We start from the raw sequence: 16,902 nt of genomic DNA, 5'->3' as shown, positions 1-16,902 counted from the left end.
TGGTGATGTGTTCAGGGTACAGTCATGTGTTGTATAGCTGTCAATAATTTTTGCGCATTGGGGTTTTAGATATATTTTCATTGGTTAAAATAACCCTTAAATGGGCAGAGATAAGCAACCCAAAGAACAAACATCTACAGTTAGCAAACAAAAACCAAAATGTAAGAGAAGGGAAAGCTCATAACTATTAAGTCTGTTGTAGCTCCACATACTGATGTATCTTTTTAGCTAGCTGGCCTATCCTACAGGTTGCTAACAAACTATATGTATCTGGACATTCAATTCAACATCCATGAATCAAAGTAAACCTTTAATCCATATGTCTGCCTTCAGAGCATCTCCTTACATCCTTTCCTTCCTTCTTATTACAGGTGGACTATGCAGTGATTGCTTCACAGGCGGGATCCACCCTCAACAACCTGTTGAGCCACGCCCAGGAGCTGGTGGCCAAGCTACGCTCCCTGCAGCTGGACCAACGGGAGTTCGTCTGCCTCAAGTTCCTGGTCCTATTCAGCCTTGGTGAGTCCCTGAAAGCCCTGAAGCGGAAATATTTGAGGGGGAGATACAGTAAAAGGTTCCTGGGCAATTGTTCCTGCCCCACGAAGAGTCAAGGCTCCTGAGGAAGGAGTAGGGTATGATGATTAAAGTTATGCAGGTGATAGAGAGAGGCAGGAAGGATGGTAGAGAAAGGAAATGGAAGTAAGAAAGGGGGGAGAGGCATGGTGTGGTAGGAAGGATGGAAGGAGGAGGAGAGGAGGGGGGAGGGGAGGGAGGGAGGGTGGAAAGAATGAAGTGACCAGTGGTCTGGAAGGGATAGCAGAGTAAGTGAGGGCGGAAGGAAAGAGGGAAGGTATGGTCCTCTTCCAACAGAGAAAGGAAGAGGGCATGCTTTTACACTTGCTTTTAAACTATGCAATTCTAGTTTCCTTTTATTCAAAACAACTGTAAATAAATACACTTGTGGGAATGTAAAATGAATGTTGACAGTTTACATTTTGTAATTTAGCTGTTGCTCTCTAGTGTACAATAGTGGCAGAAGCATCAATTTCAATATATAAATGATAAGAGATGCATGATTAAGGGAAGAAAAAGTTTGAAAAAAGAAGAAACAAAGGTATTTTATTTAGCTTTGGGATGTATGAACTAGCCAAGATGTGAGATGGTTGTATGAAAATATTTCACCATCATGTTGGGGAGTTGCAAGGGGATGGGAGTAATTTTCTTTAAAAAAAAATCGGTTTAAAGGAGATTTTTAGTTTTTTTTTTCTCTGCGATTGAGCTTTGGCAGGTCAGAAAGAAAACAAGGGAGTTGGGGTTCAACTGAGGACCGGGGAAAAGAGAAAGGAGAGGAGATAGGAGGATGATGAAGTGGGAGAAAGTGGGAATTGGTGGGAAGCAGGTACCGTGAAGCATTTGGGATTGGTGGAAGGTAGCTGAGGCTCGGGAGAGAAAGGGAGCATGGGATTTGGGAAGTGGAGGGATAAGTAGCCAAATGTGTGTGTGTGTGCGTGCGTGCGTGCGTGCGTGTGTGTGTTTGTGTTTAGATCCTACACTCTCTTAGCCGAGGTCAGACATTGCCAGGAGACTGTCATCTCTGTCTCTTTTCTAACAAGTCTGGGGCAAATGGCCACTGAGGAACACAAACACAAACACAAACACACACACACACACACACACACACACACACACAGACTTGACCAAACATATTTTAAACATCCTACATTACTGAAGCCAATGATGTCAAGGCAGCTTGCCCCTTCCTTCATCCACCTGTAAGCCACAAGGGTCACGCTTTCACTTCTTTACCTTCTCTAAACAAAGAAAGAGGGACTAATGAACTGCTACACAAAAGCACAGGCACACACACACACACACACGCTCACACACACAGTACACATACACGCACTGAGGTGATCAGGCCGGATTAATGCTTGTGTTAGTGGTGTCTTTGGTACAGTGAAGAAAGAGGGAGGAATGGGGTAGATTGCAGTGGGGCATTGGAGTATGTGTGTGTCTGTGTGCATGCATGCGTTTGTTTGTGTTTTTTTTTTTTTTTTTATGGTGCAGGGATGTTGCTGGGGCTGAGGGTCTAAATAATTTGGCAGAAACATCATCCATAATGAAAGGCTCACCTGAGGGATGTGTATCGCCCCCGGCAGTGCCTGTTCAGGCCTTCTGTGAAAGAAGCCCGACGCTGACGTCGTAGAGCTGGCTGAGGGGATCAGTGTTGGTGGTGGGGGATGGGGAGGGGCTTGAGTAATGTAAAGTCAGGAGATTTAGAATTGATCTGATTAATAACTCACACAGCTGAACAGAGATGTGAGGTTGAGATACATACATTTACCTGAGGGAAAGTGCATAATGTGTGCAGAAATGAGAAAAAGCAGGGGTGCATTCACTCATCTGTGTATGTTCACACAGCTGCTTTTGAACTACGCGTAGAGCCAATTAATGATTGTAGTGAAATGAGGCATGAAAGTAGCTCTGCACTGACTCAAACAAAGATTAGACTCTCCCTTTTGTATTAGCTTGAGTTTACCGCTAACACTGTTCACTGTGCTCTCAGCTGGGGCTAATATATAAATGGGGTGTATTATGACACAGCTTTGATACAAGGAACTACTCTTTGTTCTACTTTACTGTTATACTGCATATACTGCTTGAATATGTCTGAGGAAATATTAATACTTGAATTTGGCATTAGAATGAGTACCCTATCCTTAACCATGCAGATATTTTTTAGAAAGCAAGCATTTTAAAAACATTGGCATTGGGTGTTAAAAGAAATAAATAAAAAGAGCTGTTCATAATCTATGGTTTTGCAGAATCATCCAATATCTGTGCTTCTATGACTGCGCTTAAAGCCTTTCTAGTACCACAACTATAACTACTGCTCTCCCATGTGAGTCATGGATTTTTTTGTTTTTTCCCCCTATCATTCAGTTTGAGTCTTGATTTTCTTCAGTATTTCTCTCTCTATCAACAACCTTCTCTCTCCATCTCTCTCTCTTTCTATGGATGGATGGGTCACCTCTTCCCTGCCAGAAGAGCTCTAAATTAGGCCAGTTGTCGATAAAGATAGGGATAGAGATGTCACTCCAGCTGAGAGGAGACACTTGCCCTGATCTGTGTGCGTGTGTTTGTCTCTCTATCGCTCTGCTCTCTCTCTGTCCCCTGTCACTTTTTGCTCGTCTTAAGTGAAGGCTTTCACCCTCTTTCAAGGAGGAGATTATCACTCTCAGAGCATTGATCTCTTAAGTGTTTGTAGGACTGTGAGCAATGATTGTGTCTGTTGGGTGTTGAGCAACAGACCCACAACACGGCAGAGAGAGAGAGAGAGAGAGAGTGAGTGCTCGGTGGGTCAGAGTTCAGTAAAGGATTACTCCTAGTAGTTGTATGGTGTCAGAACACTGTTAATGGGACTTTGATTTCCTTTAAAAGGCTTACAGGCCTAATAGAAAGACTGCCAGGTTGTTGTTTATATGACCAGTGACATGAAAGCCCAGAGGTGAGAAATGGGTCAGAAGTTCAAATTCAGGCTGAGGAAAGTTAAAAAAGACTCTTCTTTACACTTTAGGGGGAATTAACTCCCAACTGCACTGTACTGTACAGTACATGCTCAGTAGAAATCTGAGTTTGTATTGGCAGTTCCCAGGTAGGAAGTTATGGAGCATGTGCTTCCTAAAATTACTAAGTCCTGTGATATTATGATGCTTGAAACCTGCTTAACTGTCAATGAAAAAAGAAAACAATAACAAGCTTTACTGATCAACTTTCACCAAAACTGATACAGATGTATGCCTGATGCATGCCACCATCACACAGACAGTTTCCATACTGGCAAAGCAGATGCAGTGACAGAGGTCAGAGAGTGTTCAGCCAGCAACCAGTTAACCCAGCTCTACAGGTCAGACCCCATCAGGTGTAATTGGGTGAGACAGGCGCTGCCAGTCCTTGTCAGCCGAGAGGAGAACCAGAGTAGCTGCCAGACCAGCGCGGGGTGGTAAATGCTCCCAGCGGAGAGAGCAGATTTGTGGACATAGCCCTAAATAATGCTCCCATATTGAAGCCTTTAGAAGGAACAACGGCAGTGAAAAGCTGTTAAAATGTGGAGAATTTAGGCTAGTGTTGTATTCCTCTGTAGCAAAGGTTTATTTAAAGAAGTCACATTGGTAGTTACATTAACTATGTAAACTTCACTTCCATGTGTTTCCCCTTATGCTGCTTTAAATGAAGGAATAGGTCAACAAACTGTATTGTATGCATTTTATGGATTACATCATGGATACTGTAAGTGGTTCTATCTTTAGTCTGGAACCCCAAACTCTAAAAAGAATACCCTGATATATAATGGCATGCATGTATATTCTGCCCATTCCAGCCCGTTATTTGTTGTTTTGTAGTTTTATATCATTTCAGTATCAATTAAGGCTTTATTAATCTGTTAATTACCTGTATTTTTTCAAATAATCAATTAATCATTTGGTCAAAAATATGTCAGAAAATAGTAAATAATGGCCAGGACAATAGAAAGGTAGTTTCAGCTCTAGTATCAGGTGTCCAAAGCAGACTTTTCCTGTATGCATTTAAACACATGAATAGAAAACTTTTCACATTTTACTCATATGCCTGTAGAGCACAGTTAATATCTGAAACGTTATATGCTGTTTAAAAGTTTATTTTTAAACAAAACAAATAACAATGTTTACAACATAAAGCCAATTAATACAGTGAAATAAATATTCAACACATGATGAAATGACATGTACAGTAATGTTAGCTGTTGTTTATTGTAGGTCAGTGATCAGACATCAGTAGTGTTGCCCATTCATAAGAAACCAAGACAGCCAGTGATTCAAGAGCAGCCTCAGCACCACATTAGCTGTCTGTCAAGTGATTAGTCAGGTTCTGAGATTGGAGTTTAGAGACACCCACCTATCCATCCCTCCCGCCCTCCATCCCTCACCATCCATCCACCCCGTCTGCATTGTCTCTTCTCTCATTTCTCTGCCCTTTCTCTTTTTTTTCACATCCATCTTTGTATGCCTCGATCTATTACTCCATCCTCACATGCACCTCCATCACTTCTCTTTTATCTTCACCCACATCTGAACCGCCACTCATCTCTTTTCCTCCCTCCCTCAGCTTTTCCTCCATCCCTTTCCTTTCTTAAAACAAGTCATTTAAACTTGTGCTGAGTGTCTGTCTGTGCTTTCCTCTTAAAACATCTGAAAACAAGTATAATATAGGGATGAGATAAACTCTGAATAGATGAAGTAGCATGACTTTGGAATCTTATTGAATTCAAATTTGTAAAAATATGGCAATAAGTAGAACATTATTGAAAACAGGTGAAATTGACACACACAAATATTTCAGAAGTGACTCAACATTGATTTTTTTTTCCCCATCTTTCTTTGTTGCTTTAACCCACCTCTCCATTTACCTTTCGATTTCTACACTTCATCAACCCCGACACCACCCGTACTCCTATGCAGGGATCTCTCATTAGCATGTTTAGTGTGCCACACACCGAAGACAGGTTTTGTGCACCGCGAGGTCAGAGAGCGATCTGCTGACAACAACACAAACACAGCAAACGTGATTAACCTTGATGGGAAAAAAGTATTATCTCTCTCTCTCTCTCTCTCTCTCTCTCTCTCTCTCTCTCTCTCTCTCTCTCTCTCTCTCTCTCTCTCTCTCTCTCTCTCTCTCTCTCTCATATTTCGCTCCACACAATGAGAGAGAAAAAACATGTAATTCCCAGACAAGTACATCCTAATTAAGCAACAGCCGAGGCTGCTCAGAATCAATGCCCTGATCCCTGGCCAGTGAGCAAGGGAGCTGGCTAATTCATGCACACCACCCGCTCTCTCCTCCCCCATAAAGCCTGGCAAATATTAATTTCCTGAAACGAACCGAATAATTTTGAATTCGGTCTGGGATTGATTAACATCGAGATGCAGCGACGGTTCAATATTTATACCCATTGAGACCAAGGTAGGGGCCAAATAATGGAGCATATAAGCGGAACAACACTTTACATGTTAATTAAAAGCAACATAATAGGGACTTTTCTCCCTTTTTTGTGCTGCTTGCTGTGTGGGACACAAGCTTTTTACTGGGCTGTAAATCAACAGAATGGAGTCATCAGCTGTACCTTTGATCTGATCAATACATGTATAAAGGTATGGTTCGTGGTTGCATGGGTTATTATGGGAAATCTTGACTCAACATGGAATGTGACTGTCTTTTTCCTGCTCTCAAGAAAGACCAGGGAACATCAGGATCAGCCAGTAAAGCATGTATTTTCCAGAATTTAGACAGGGTTGCTTAAAAGGAATACACCTAAAATGACCTTTAACCTGTACTGTACGTACAGTTGCCAACTATAAAACAATCTACAAGTACAAATAACTTACAGAAACTCCAAACTCAAGCAGAAAACAGCATAAATTACAGGTGTAAACAAAAGACTATCTCTCAAGGATGTTATAAAGTAGCACATGCGTATTACATTATAGTAGTACAAATACATTGTGTGTACACTGTGGGGTCAAAAATGTGTTCACATTGTTGGGACTCACTTCCAACCCAGTACATGTATGCTGTATTTGGATTAGGCCAAAAAAAATCTGAGATAAAGTCACATGTGGAGACAGTAGACTAAGACTTTAAGTAGAAAAACATAGTTTGCAGACATTAGTATTACAATTCAGATGTCATTTTTGCCACACTACAAGTTCAAGAAAATACCCAGATTATGTGTCACGTATGTGCTTGAAATGTGGCACGAATCATGCTTCATAGCATGTATGCGTGTACAGTATACAGGTTAGCAGCCCCTTGACTAATGTTTGCATGTCCTACAAATTACATACTCAGTGAATGGATTGGTGCAATGACAGCAGTAATGAAAATACAGTAGCGGTTATTGAAGTGGGGTTAACACCATAAATGTATGTACAGTATAAGGTTTATGGGGGGGAAAAAAAGGGCACAAACAATTTTTTTTTTTTTTTTTTTTTTTTTTTTTTTTTTAATTTTGGGGTTCTGGCGGGAAGCGTGTTCTGATTGAGAAGTATTGGACTCTAATCTTTCAAACAAATCTTTTTACCCCCACCCCCGTCAGCCTTCTTGATGCATTGTGATGCAGGAAACAAGCTAAAAATATTGTCCCCAACAAAAGAGCAATACCCAACTAATCATGTTTAAAGGTCCTGACTTTTCTTTCATTTTCTTTCATCTCATGAGGAGTAAGAGTAGTAGGAGTGTTCCCTAAAGCAATGAACCTAATACTTCTGCCTATTTTCTGCCAATTTTAGCATAAGAAATCTTAACATGGCGTGCAGTCGGCTCCTGACGTCGGCCGCCACTTTGTAGGGAATTCCATGTAATGAGGCTGCCTAAAAGGCTTTCAGACTTTATCAAGCAATAAAAGCCCCAGTTCTCCAGCCAGCCACTATTACCTGGCAATACTGCAGCAGTTGCAGTGCATTGTGCTGGTGGGGATATCAAGAATCGCTGCCTCTCACCCTTGACCTGACTCCCCCATTAGCCTCAGCCTCATATCTCACCTGAGCTACATTACAGTTTCCTGATGGATTTTGACATTTCCCTGGTTATCTCCAAAGAATCTTTCCAATTTACAGCTCAAGCTTGCCTTCTTTTCTTCTCTTTTTTAGGTCTTATCACATTCTTACAAGGATTTATATGGTGGTAATATTGACACTGTTAATCTTGAAAACTTTATCTTGTTCCAAACAAGGCCAGTTATCAGAGAGTAAAGCAACATAATGGGTGGGGGGATGTGTGTGTGTGTGTGTGTGGTGGGGGCATGGTGGGTTAGAGTTATTGACAGAGCCCAGCATTAGACACTTAAGTGGTAAATAAGTGATAAGACAAAAGAGCCATATCATTGTATTTCTTCATGGTCGATCTGGTAGATCTACAACTGAGTCCTAAGAATGTAACAGAATCAAACATATTTATGGGGATTAAATACTCCTGTAAGCCATAGTAAAGAAAGAATAGACATCAGGCACAGTGTCTCACATATAAACGACTCCAAAAGACTTGAGAACAAAAGTAATTGCAAGTATACTTAATACAGGCCTGTATTTTAACCAAAAAAATAAAGAAATAAAAACGTATTTAGGGAATATAGATATTACTGATCTACATGTATTTTCAAAAGTCCAGAGAAACCTTAAATGTGACACTACAATTAAGCATTCAAAATCTTGAATTGTCAAAATTTTGACGTGTGTGATTGCATCTTAGCACAGTGGGTATATTGTGTGTCATAGTTTTTCTCAAGGAATGAGTGTATCAATGTAGAACTGAAGAGACCTGGGTTTTAAATGTAGTAATAAAATATACAATTTTAGTGTAATTCTGTCAACTTAAGACCATGTTCTTATTACAAGAACTTGATGAGTATGAGAACTTATAATGAGCAAAGAAAAAATGGAGTAACAACACTTTCTGTTTGAAGCACTGTACAAGTTAATCCGAAGCATGCAACGCACAACTGAGTGCTCCTGCAACAGAGTGGTGATACAGTAGCGACTTTTCTCACCGTCTACCAGTAGTGTTACAACAATAGTAATCTTTTGATGAATTTCAGCACTATCCACACCCAGTAACAGTCACAACACGTGCAGCCAAGCCCTGCACCCCTACCTGAATATTGTGACAGTAGGATTTAACACACACACTTTAACTCACTGCCCCGCCGAAGCAATACAGGACATATCCCCTAAATTTCTCCTCCCCCCATCAATACACTTACTAACTACCGTAGCAGTGAGTACAACCAGACAAATGCTCCTGTAAAAGTTTTTTTCACTAAAGAAAAAACCTTTTCCTCCCTTCTACCTCCTCCTCTGCTCCTCTCCTGCACTCCCATGTGGGGTGATTTAAGACGAGCAAGCTATGGAGAAACTGTTGCCCTCCATCTCTCCCCTCCTCCCTCCCTCTCATTCTCCCTCTCCCTTGGCCTTATTACAGGCTGTCAGTTTATTATAAAACATTAGGAAAGCAGAGGGACACTTGCAGTTACTGTCCTATCGATCGGCAGGGATAGATTCTGTGATTTAGAGTCAGCCTCTGCTCGCGCCCTCCACATTCTCGGTCTCCTATTAAGGCACCAGCGCTTTGCTTTTGCTATTGATGTCTCAACATTAACAGTTACAAGCTGCTACAGAAAATCAATGTTCAACTTTTATTACCGGCTGCATAACGCAGAGGACCTCCCGCCAGCTGGTACTTAGCAGTCAAAAGGCGGCGTGGATGGTCCACCCGGCACGTCAGGTGTTTTCTAAGTGATATTTGCAATAATATCAATCCTGTATACAGCATATAGGGGCTTTGGGGGCAGTTGAAGGCCTAAGAGCTTAGGGGTACAGCATAGGAAAGTATAGCTCGCCAAAATAAATTAGCATATGCTTGCAAATATGAGTCTCTGCACCTGTACAGAGAGTTGAAAGTGTGACTGTTAGACAGGTAGGGAAGTTTTTATTGAAAATTCTCATGCTGAATACTTTTTTCCCACAATACATATAAAGTGCCAAACACCTACACTTTTCTCGAATCTCTTTGAGCTCCACTGTCAACACACTCTGCCGTGAAAACACACATACTGTACACCAACAAAATGTCATCAAGCTAAAATAACGATCACTCTCTTTGACCATCACCACCGACCATCCATCATCAGCATCAACCTGGATGTGTGCGCGCTGTAACCCAGGTAGCGTGGATGTAGAGCGGCTGAGGCCTCTCAAACATTTATGAGGGGCTGCCGAGCAGCGGCACCGCAGACCTTCTGGGACAAACAGCCCCCGGTCCTGTACTCTCAGTCCCGATCAATGGAACTCAAGTTCATTACACACACTTTTCAGCCGAACGGCAGCAACAGAATTTCCCTCCTCCCTCGATCGCCGAGCAGCCCACCGCTGGGGCTGCATTACACTTGCTTGTTTACATGACTGCGTGCAAAGGGAAAGACGGGGGCAGGGAGTGTGTACCGGTGTGCATTTGTGTGTGTGTGTGTGTGTGTGTGTGTGTGTGTGTGTGTGTGTGTGTGTGTGTGTGTGTGTGTGTGTGTGTGTGTGTGTGTGTGTGTGAACAGGGGCTGCTCCCAGTGGCCAGAGCTTGAGGTTATCATTATGTACAGGTCGGTCCACTGCAATGCTAATGCTAATGCATTCTCAGTGGTCGCATCTCCGGTCCCAGCGCTGTGCTAGCTAGCTTGTTACTCCTCTCCAATTAGAGGCTAAAAGATGTCTGTTTGGGGTAGGGAGGACAGGCTTGGGCTACCCAGGGCCCTGCGGAGAACAGGCTCACATTAGTCAAGGAAAACAGACTCGGAGAACAAATTGTGCATACACTGGAGTGCTGCAGAAAATTCCACTCGTGATTTGAATGATTTGCTGACTGGAGACCATCTACTCCCTGGCTGTGAATTCATGCGGCTAAATAATTTGTTTAATTTTATTCTACATCATGTAACCTTACTTATTTATTTATTTATTTCAGGTTTATTTAACAGGGACAATGCACACTAATAATACATATAATACAGTGTGCCAGAATTAGCCAAAAGGCTATTTTACATCTGCTGTCCCTGGACAGATCGTACAATGTCACACCTAAAAAGATAAAAGGATTATAATAGTACATAGAAGTTTCGTCCAATACAAGTAAAATTGACTATAAATGTAAAAAGAAATGATCAAGCATATAAACAAAAACAGTTGGTCAATATCAACATCAACACCAACACACATACACACACAAGCCACACTCTCAGTCCAACAACCTCATAGGCATAGCACAAGTGACACACACAGGCAGGACAGGAAAGACAAGATAGCAGCAAGATTTTGTAACTACATGTAATGTTGACAGTCCTGATTACCTGTTAGCCACTTCTTTAAGTTAAGTTAAATTTAAAAGAAACATAAGTTTTAAAATTCCTAATGTGAGTTGGAATGAGGTTCCATTCACTAGCAGCCTTCTATCTCACTGACCCAACCTGCTTCAATCTGCACATATTATTTATCAATGTCATAGGGAACATTTCAATAGCCATTTTAAACATCTTGAGTCAAAAATCCTGATCTCAAGAGCATTGTAAACTAAGAAAGACAGACTGTCACCAAATCTGAGCTGATTCTAGCAATCGAAAGAGCATCAATGTTTCACTCACAAGCTGGAGATGTGCTGCGAGATGTGTGTCTGTGTATGTGTGACAGCAGGGAAATAACAACTGCCACAGTCATGCAGCGTATTGATCAGTCTGCCTGCCTCTTCCTTACTTAAACATTACGTACAGCAGCAAAGAGTTACACAAACCCCCAGGGAGCTCTCTCAACCAGCGATCACTCTAGACTTTCTTTCCTTTTCTTGCTCTCATGTTTGTGTGTGACACACAAACACATGCGTGCACGCTTTCTGTACTGTATATATATATATATATAGATTTATATGAAGTAGATATACATAATGATGTAACACACACACACACACACACACACACACACACACCATAGGATCTAGCCAAAGGATAGTTGTGTGGCCCCTGAGTCTTTAAGTGTAAGTCTTTAAAGTTCAAATGTTCAAAAATACAAATGCAATCAGATGAACCCCCAGCTTAACACACCCGCCTTGTCAATCATTTGTAAAGTTGTAAATGTGAATGGCTTCACTCCTTCAATCAATGTCTCAGTAAGAGCTACAGTATTAGTGCTGCGACTGTTGTTTCCGCAGCAAAGACAAGTCTTTATGACCCAACGTTTATAGCTGCTAAAGCTCATTGTGTGTCATTAGTGTTACTTATTGGACAATCATTACTACACGCAAAATGTAAAAGACAAAGGCATAGAATGAACTGTGTAATGGTTAAGCAAGATAAAAGGGATGGTGCACTACGTTATTTGAAAAGACTTAATGCCCATTTAGGATACTTCTGTAATTTAAAAACAAACATGACTACTTTTAGCAATGCAGCAACAACACATTGGTTTTTTCCAAGTGGACCGCAAAGCAGTGATTGGTGGGCGTTTTTACACGATTACAGCAGCTACAGATGACGGATCTTTTAGCTCCTTTTTCAGAGCCCATAAGTTATTTATTGCTGTCGGGGTGTAAAGACCATTTCAAAAAATATATTTAAAAAAATTATATTGGAAATAGTTACCAACTCTGCCTTTAAATATAGGGACGATGGTGCACACATTCAGACTGACAGGCATCCATGGTGCTGTACATGTTTTTACCTATGAAAAGTTACAGGAACAGGTATGTAAGTAATGAAAAAAGAGAGGTATAGAGAAAAGTTCTTACCTCTGCTCACCTGGCCAATCGTTACATAAAGTGGGTGTTGACTGTCGGATTGTCCCTTTCAGAAAGTTAAAATAATTGTCAGACACAAAGCCCACTTTTTCTGCTGTGGGAATGGTTGGGGGTTAGAGGTTTCACATGCTCTTCAACCAGCCAACAGGCACTTTGGTTGGAGCATACTGGTGCCCTTAGGTTATAAAATGGGGTTAGGCTAGGATTAATATTAAAACGCCTCATCTTTCAAATTCTATTGTGAAGATTTTATTGTATTTTATTGTGAATTGGGGGTAAATATAACATCTACATACTCTGCATACTGGTTATTGCCTTTTCACAACATCATTCATATATTTATTGTAGCAACAACAACCTAACATGTACTTCTTGGTGGACAGTTTATCTGAGCCTATAACTAATTTGGAATCTTCTTTTCTTCTGTATCTAATGATGTGAAAGGATCTCAGGAAGAATCCTTTGCACTTATTAACTTTTACTCGTTTAACAAAGGCCTCATTAAGCACCGAAGAGTGACCCTTCATCTTGAAAAGTGACCTTTCATTTCATAGAGTTATATATTGTAGCTACATGCCCTCAAGCTAATATAGAGCCCATGTCCAGAGGCCAAAAGTCCTCTGCGCTAACAATGCATAATATCAACTGTCTCACAGTTCCTGAAAACAGGCCACAAATGGGAATGTGCTATTGTCAGTGTGTTAGAATAAAGCATGAAGGCTCAATTTGCCCGCCGACTCGTCAAATCTTCCCTTTAGCCACTCAGGGGGCCAAACGCCATGCGGCTATGAAAGGGCTCGGCGGCGCGATGGAGAGAGGTCGAGAGATATTGAAAGGAAGGCAAAGTGCCTTAGGTCCGATAAAATAAACAAGAGAAAAGGCGCTCCGAGCAGGAAGGAGACAAGCTTCTCTCATTGACTATGCTGGCTGGAAGGTGCTGGGGATTCATCCTGAGGTGAAGGGAAAAACTAATTTACATCCTGTATCAGTTGTTCCTATCTGTGGCTAAATTATATTGGATTTCTCGATGAGCACAGTGACTGAATAATATGAGTGGGAATAAGTTTTAAGGAATAATTCAGACTTTTTGACTTAGACTAGTATTTAAGTGGTACTTAAGTGGACCATGTTTTAACCCTAATGTTAACTAGTCATTTTGGTGCTTGAACTTAAATGTCATCGCCGCATGACAGTCACCTTTTGACTGCTAACCTTAACTGCAACGCCCACTTAAACGAGCGGGGTCCCACGGTGCATTGTGGCTGGCTCACAGTGACATTTTGAAGGCTAAACTTAACGGCAACGGCCACTGAAATGACCAGGACCTCACGGTGCTCTGTAGCCAGCTGCAGTAACCTTTTGTCGGCTAAATTTAACTGCTCGCCATAATTTCATAGGATATCATATGAATTGTAATGCATAACTTTTTCGTAGGATATCATACAAACCCGTTTGTGAGATTGCGTTGTTTTGGATCTCACTTCCTAGAGACAGCGGCTTGTGTTTTTTCCTGGGAATATTGCTACAGATGCCCAGTTCGTATTACTGCAAATGCAAGGGCTTTCATCAGTATCCATAGGGTCAATCACAATTGTGTTACCTCATTTGGTGATAGTCACTTACCAGACCATTTTTTTAAATGGAAATCTTCAAGATTATTGCTTTAAGCTGCAATCGATTAGTTGATTATCACACAAAAAAATAATAGTTGATTCAAGTCACTTAGCAACTATTTTCTGGTTCCTGCTTTTCTGTTTTAAATTTTTTCTTATATCTGTACATCTTATGCTTTCAGACTATTGGTTGGGGGGGGGGACACACAGTAATTTAAAGATGTATGTTTGGGCTCTGGGGACTTGTGAAAGGCATTTTTCTTACTATTTTCAGACCTGTTATATGTTTAACGCTTAATCAGTTAGTCAAGAAACTACCTAGATTTATCAATAATGAAAATTACTTGTGTTAACTTAGGCTGCACATCTTGCGGTTAGAGATAACCCAGTGATCTGACAGTTTGTGAGGCAAAAATGAACACCTGGAAATTGACCAGCCTCAAAACAACACTTATACTTGTTTAATAGTTCAATGATTTTTTTTTTACTTCGGTTTTGTGGCTTAAATCATTTTTGTCAACTGGCCCTATTTGCTGCTGTTCATTTCTTCAAGCTGCGGATTCTGGGATAAAAATCATATTGCTGGGGGGAAAATCACATTGTCTCAGCATTATGAAAATCCATTTGCCAGAGGGATACTGAGAGATTTGAATCAGCAATGAACCTGTGGTACCTTTAGTCCCCCCACCCCCTTCACTTCTTATTGCCCCTTTCTTTAGTCCCCCTGGAGGCGGAACCAAATGCCTTTCAATGAGCTGACCTCAGACGGCGCAACACCCACAGGTCCCTGCTCTCTCTCCTTACTAATACCATCTGGATTGGACAGAAAGACACACACACCAAAACAGCTCCCAGTCATGTAGCTATATGCAGTTAATGATGCTAACACGTGACTGACAAATCTAACGATCCAGACAAAAAGTAACTGTTTGGTGTAATTTGAGGAAATGATCTATAGAGCAGTGCAATGGAATTTTTTTTTTTATTAATTACAAATCAATATGGCTGTACCTGTGAGGTGATTCAACAGTAGAAGCCGGCGCAGCATGTAATGTGTGTGTTGTTGCTGTCTCTTTCTATCAGTGCATGCGTATGAAACTCGTTTACATTCAGTGTACTTTTGCACCCCTTGGCTAATTACACACAGGGTTTGTTTGGTGGTGGAGGGAAAGCTAGGGAGTGGAGGGGCATGTCAACATTTCTTGTTTATGATAAAGTGACAGAAAATCATTGGGGGGTCAAGTATCCCCCTCCAACCCTCCACTACCCCGAAAACTCCTGCAGCAGCACAGAAGGTGCCTGGTGTGGGAAGCCTCCCCTTTAATGAGACCATTAAAGGGCCCGTCTCCTCGTCAATAGATTTCTCTTATTCTTTCTCTGACAAATTTGAATTAATAATTCAGTGCCATGCGCCTGGGGATGTATATTTTCAGCATGAAGGACAGTTAATCCATAGCGTCATTCCCAACCCCCCCCCCCTCCTTCCTCTCCTCTCCTGCACTCTCTCATTTTACATCTATCCCACTCTCTCCCTCCTCCTTTGCTTTGTTGTCATTTGATGATGGCAGCCAGCAGGTAGAGTGTGGACTAAAGAAAGAGTGTGCCGCATGTTTTCCATACCTTCTTTTAACTTCTTTGTTCTCTGTGTGATTTCTGTCCCCTGACAAGCAGAGTCAACTTAAGTGCAAATTGGGGTTTAATTTATTGAAAAGTATTGGATGGCGGTGGCCGTTCTCTCTTCCCACTCAGGGCTAATGTAAGATGACATGTTTGCACACCGCCTCTCAAAACTGGACTTGATTTAAATAACTGGGGTTTTACTGGATGTTTCTGCTACGCCAACTGTAAGGACTTTCAAATGCACAATACAAGGAAATAAAAAAATTTGAGGATAAACCAAAAGGACACTTAAGAAAAAGGTAAAAAAAAAAGATATGGTGAAGAGTATTTGTCTGTGGTTGTTGGGTGTATGTTTGTGTTCTGCGCCCACTGTGGTTTGAGAGTTTTACCAATTTTGATGGAAGACAAAATGGGTGTGTTTCATTTTGTGCTCTAGAAAGTACTTAAACTATCCCACTTTCTTCACTAAATAAAATTACCATTTGCATGTCCCTCCAAGACAACTTGGTATGAACAAAAGTAGGATATTTTGGGAATTTGGTAACAGAGCATTCTTTTGTGATGCTGACTACATGTTGTTTTCTCTTTTATCAAATATTTGTTTGTGGGCAGTTGTAAGGTATTATATGAAGGTTGTTAAGTTTCCATGTCAGACGTCACTGAGCGCTGTAAGAATTTACAGGCGTACAGTCTCATGCCAACAGTAGATATGGATATTAGTGCCAGGTGGCACTAAAGTACCGCTTTATGCTCTGAGGCAGCTTGCACAGGCCAATAGCTGGCATGACAAATGTCTGGCAGTGCCCAGGAATATTCCTTTACATTACACAACATTATTTTCTGATGATACGTGTGTGGAGAGAAGGTTGATTGATGAATGTCCTCTTGTGTTTCAATATGTGTTGGCTCCCTGGCCCTTGTCTCTAACATTTGCCAGCAGCTCTAAATGTTTCCATTGCACCACCATGTTGTAGTTTTTTCAGTTTATTGTTTTTTTAAACGCAATACAAGGACTAGCTATGGTCAACATGTGTGTGTCTTTGCGTGTAAGACACTGGACTCACAGGGCTTTGTTTCTTGAAATATCCTTCAGGACAAGAACGAAGAGACAAGAAAGGAGCTGTGATGGTTCAGGAGTGGGGGGTCACAGAGAGGCTGGGGTCCCAATGTAGGGAAAGAGAGAGAGAGAGAAAGGCTGGGACAACAAGAGACAGCGAGCCAGACCACCTGTTGGATCATCTGTGCTTTAAAACGTTTAATCACTGTCTCTGGTTACGCACGCACACATGCCACAGCATGCACACACACA

At 41.3% G+C, this 16,902-nt stretch overlaps 1 protein-coding gene across 1 annotated transcript in view; it reads left to right on the top strand.

The window, feature by feature from the left end:
- The window catches only part of nr5a2 (nuclear receptor subfamily 5, group A, member 2), a 70,559-nt gene that overhangs the window by 45,492 nt on the left and 8,165 nt on the right, over positions 1-16,902 (top strand). The window contains exon 6 of the mRNA XM_039811825.1: positions 372-519. Within this exon, the coding sequence (XP_039667759.1) occupies positions 372-519 (148 nt within the window). The remainder of the gene's footprint in view (positions 1-371; positions 520-16,902) is intronic.

Source organism: Perca fluviatilis, chromosome 9 (assembly GCF_010015445.1).
Source record: "Perca fluviatilis chromosome 9, GENO_Pfluv_1.0, whole genome shotgun sequence".
NCBI classification, from domain to species: Eukaryota; Metazoa; Chordata; class Actinopteri; order Perciformes; family Percidae; genus Perca; species Perca fluviatilis.
This window is presented reverse-complemented; position numbering and strand designations above follow the sequence as displayed.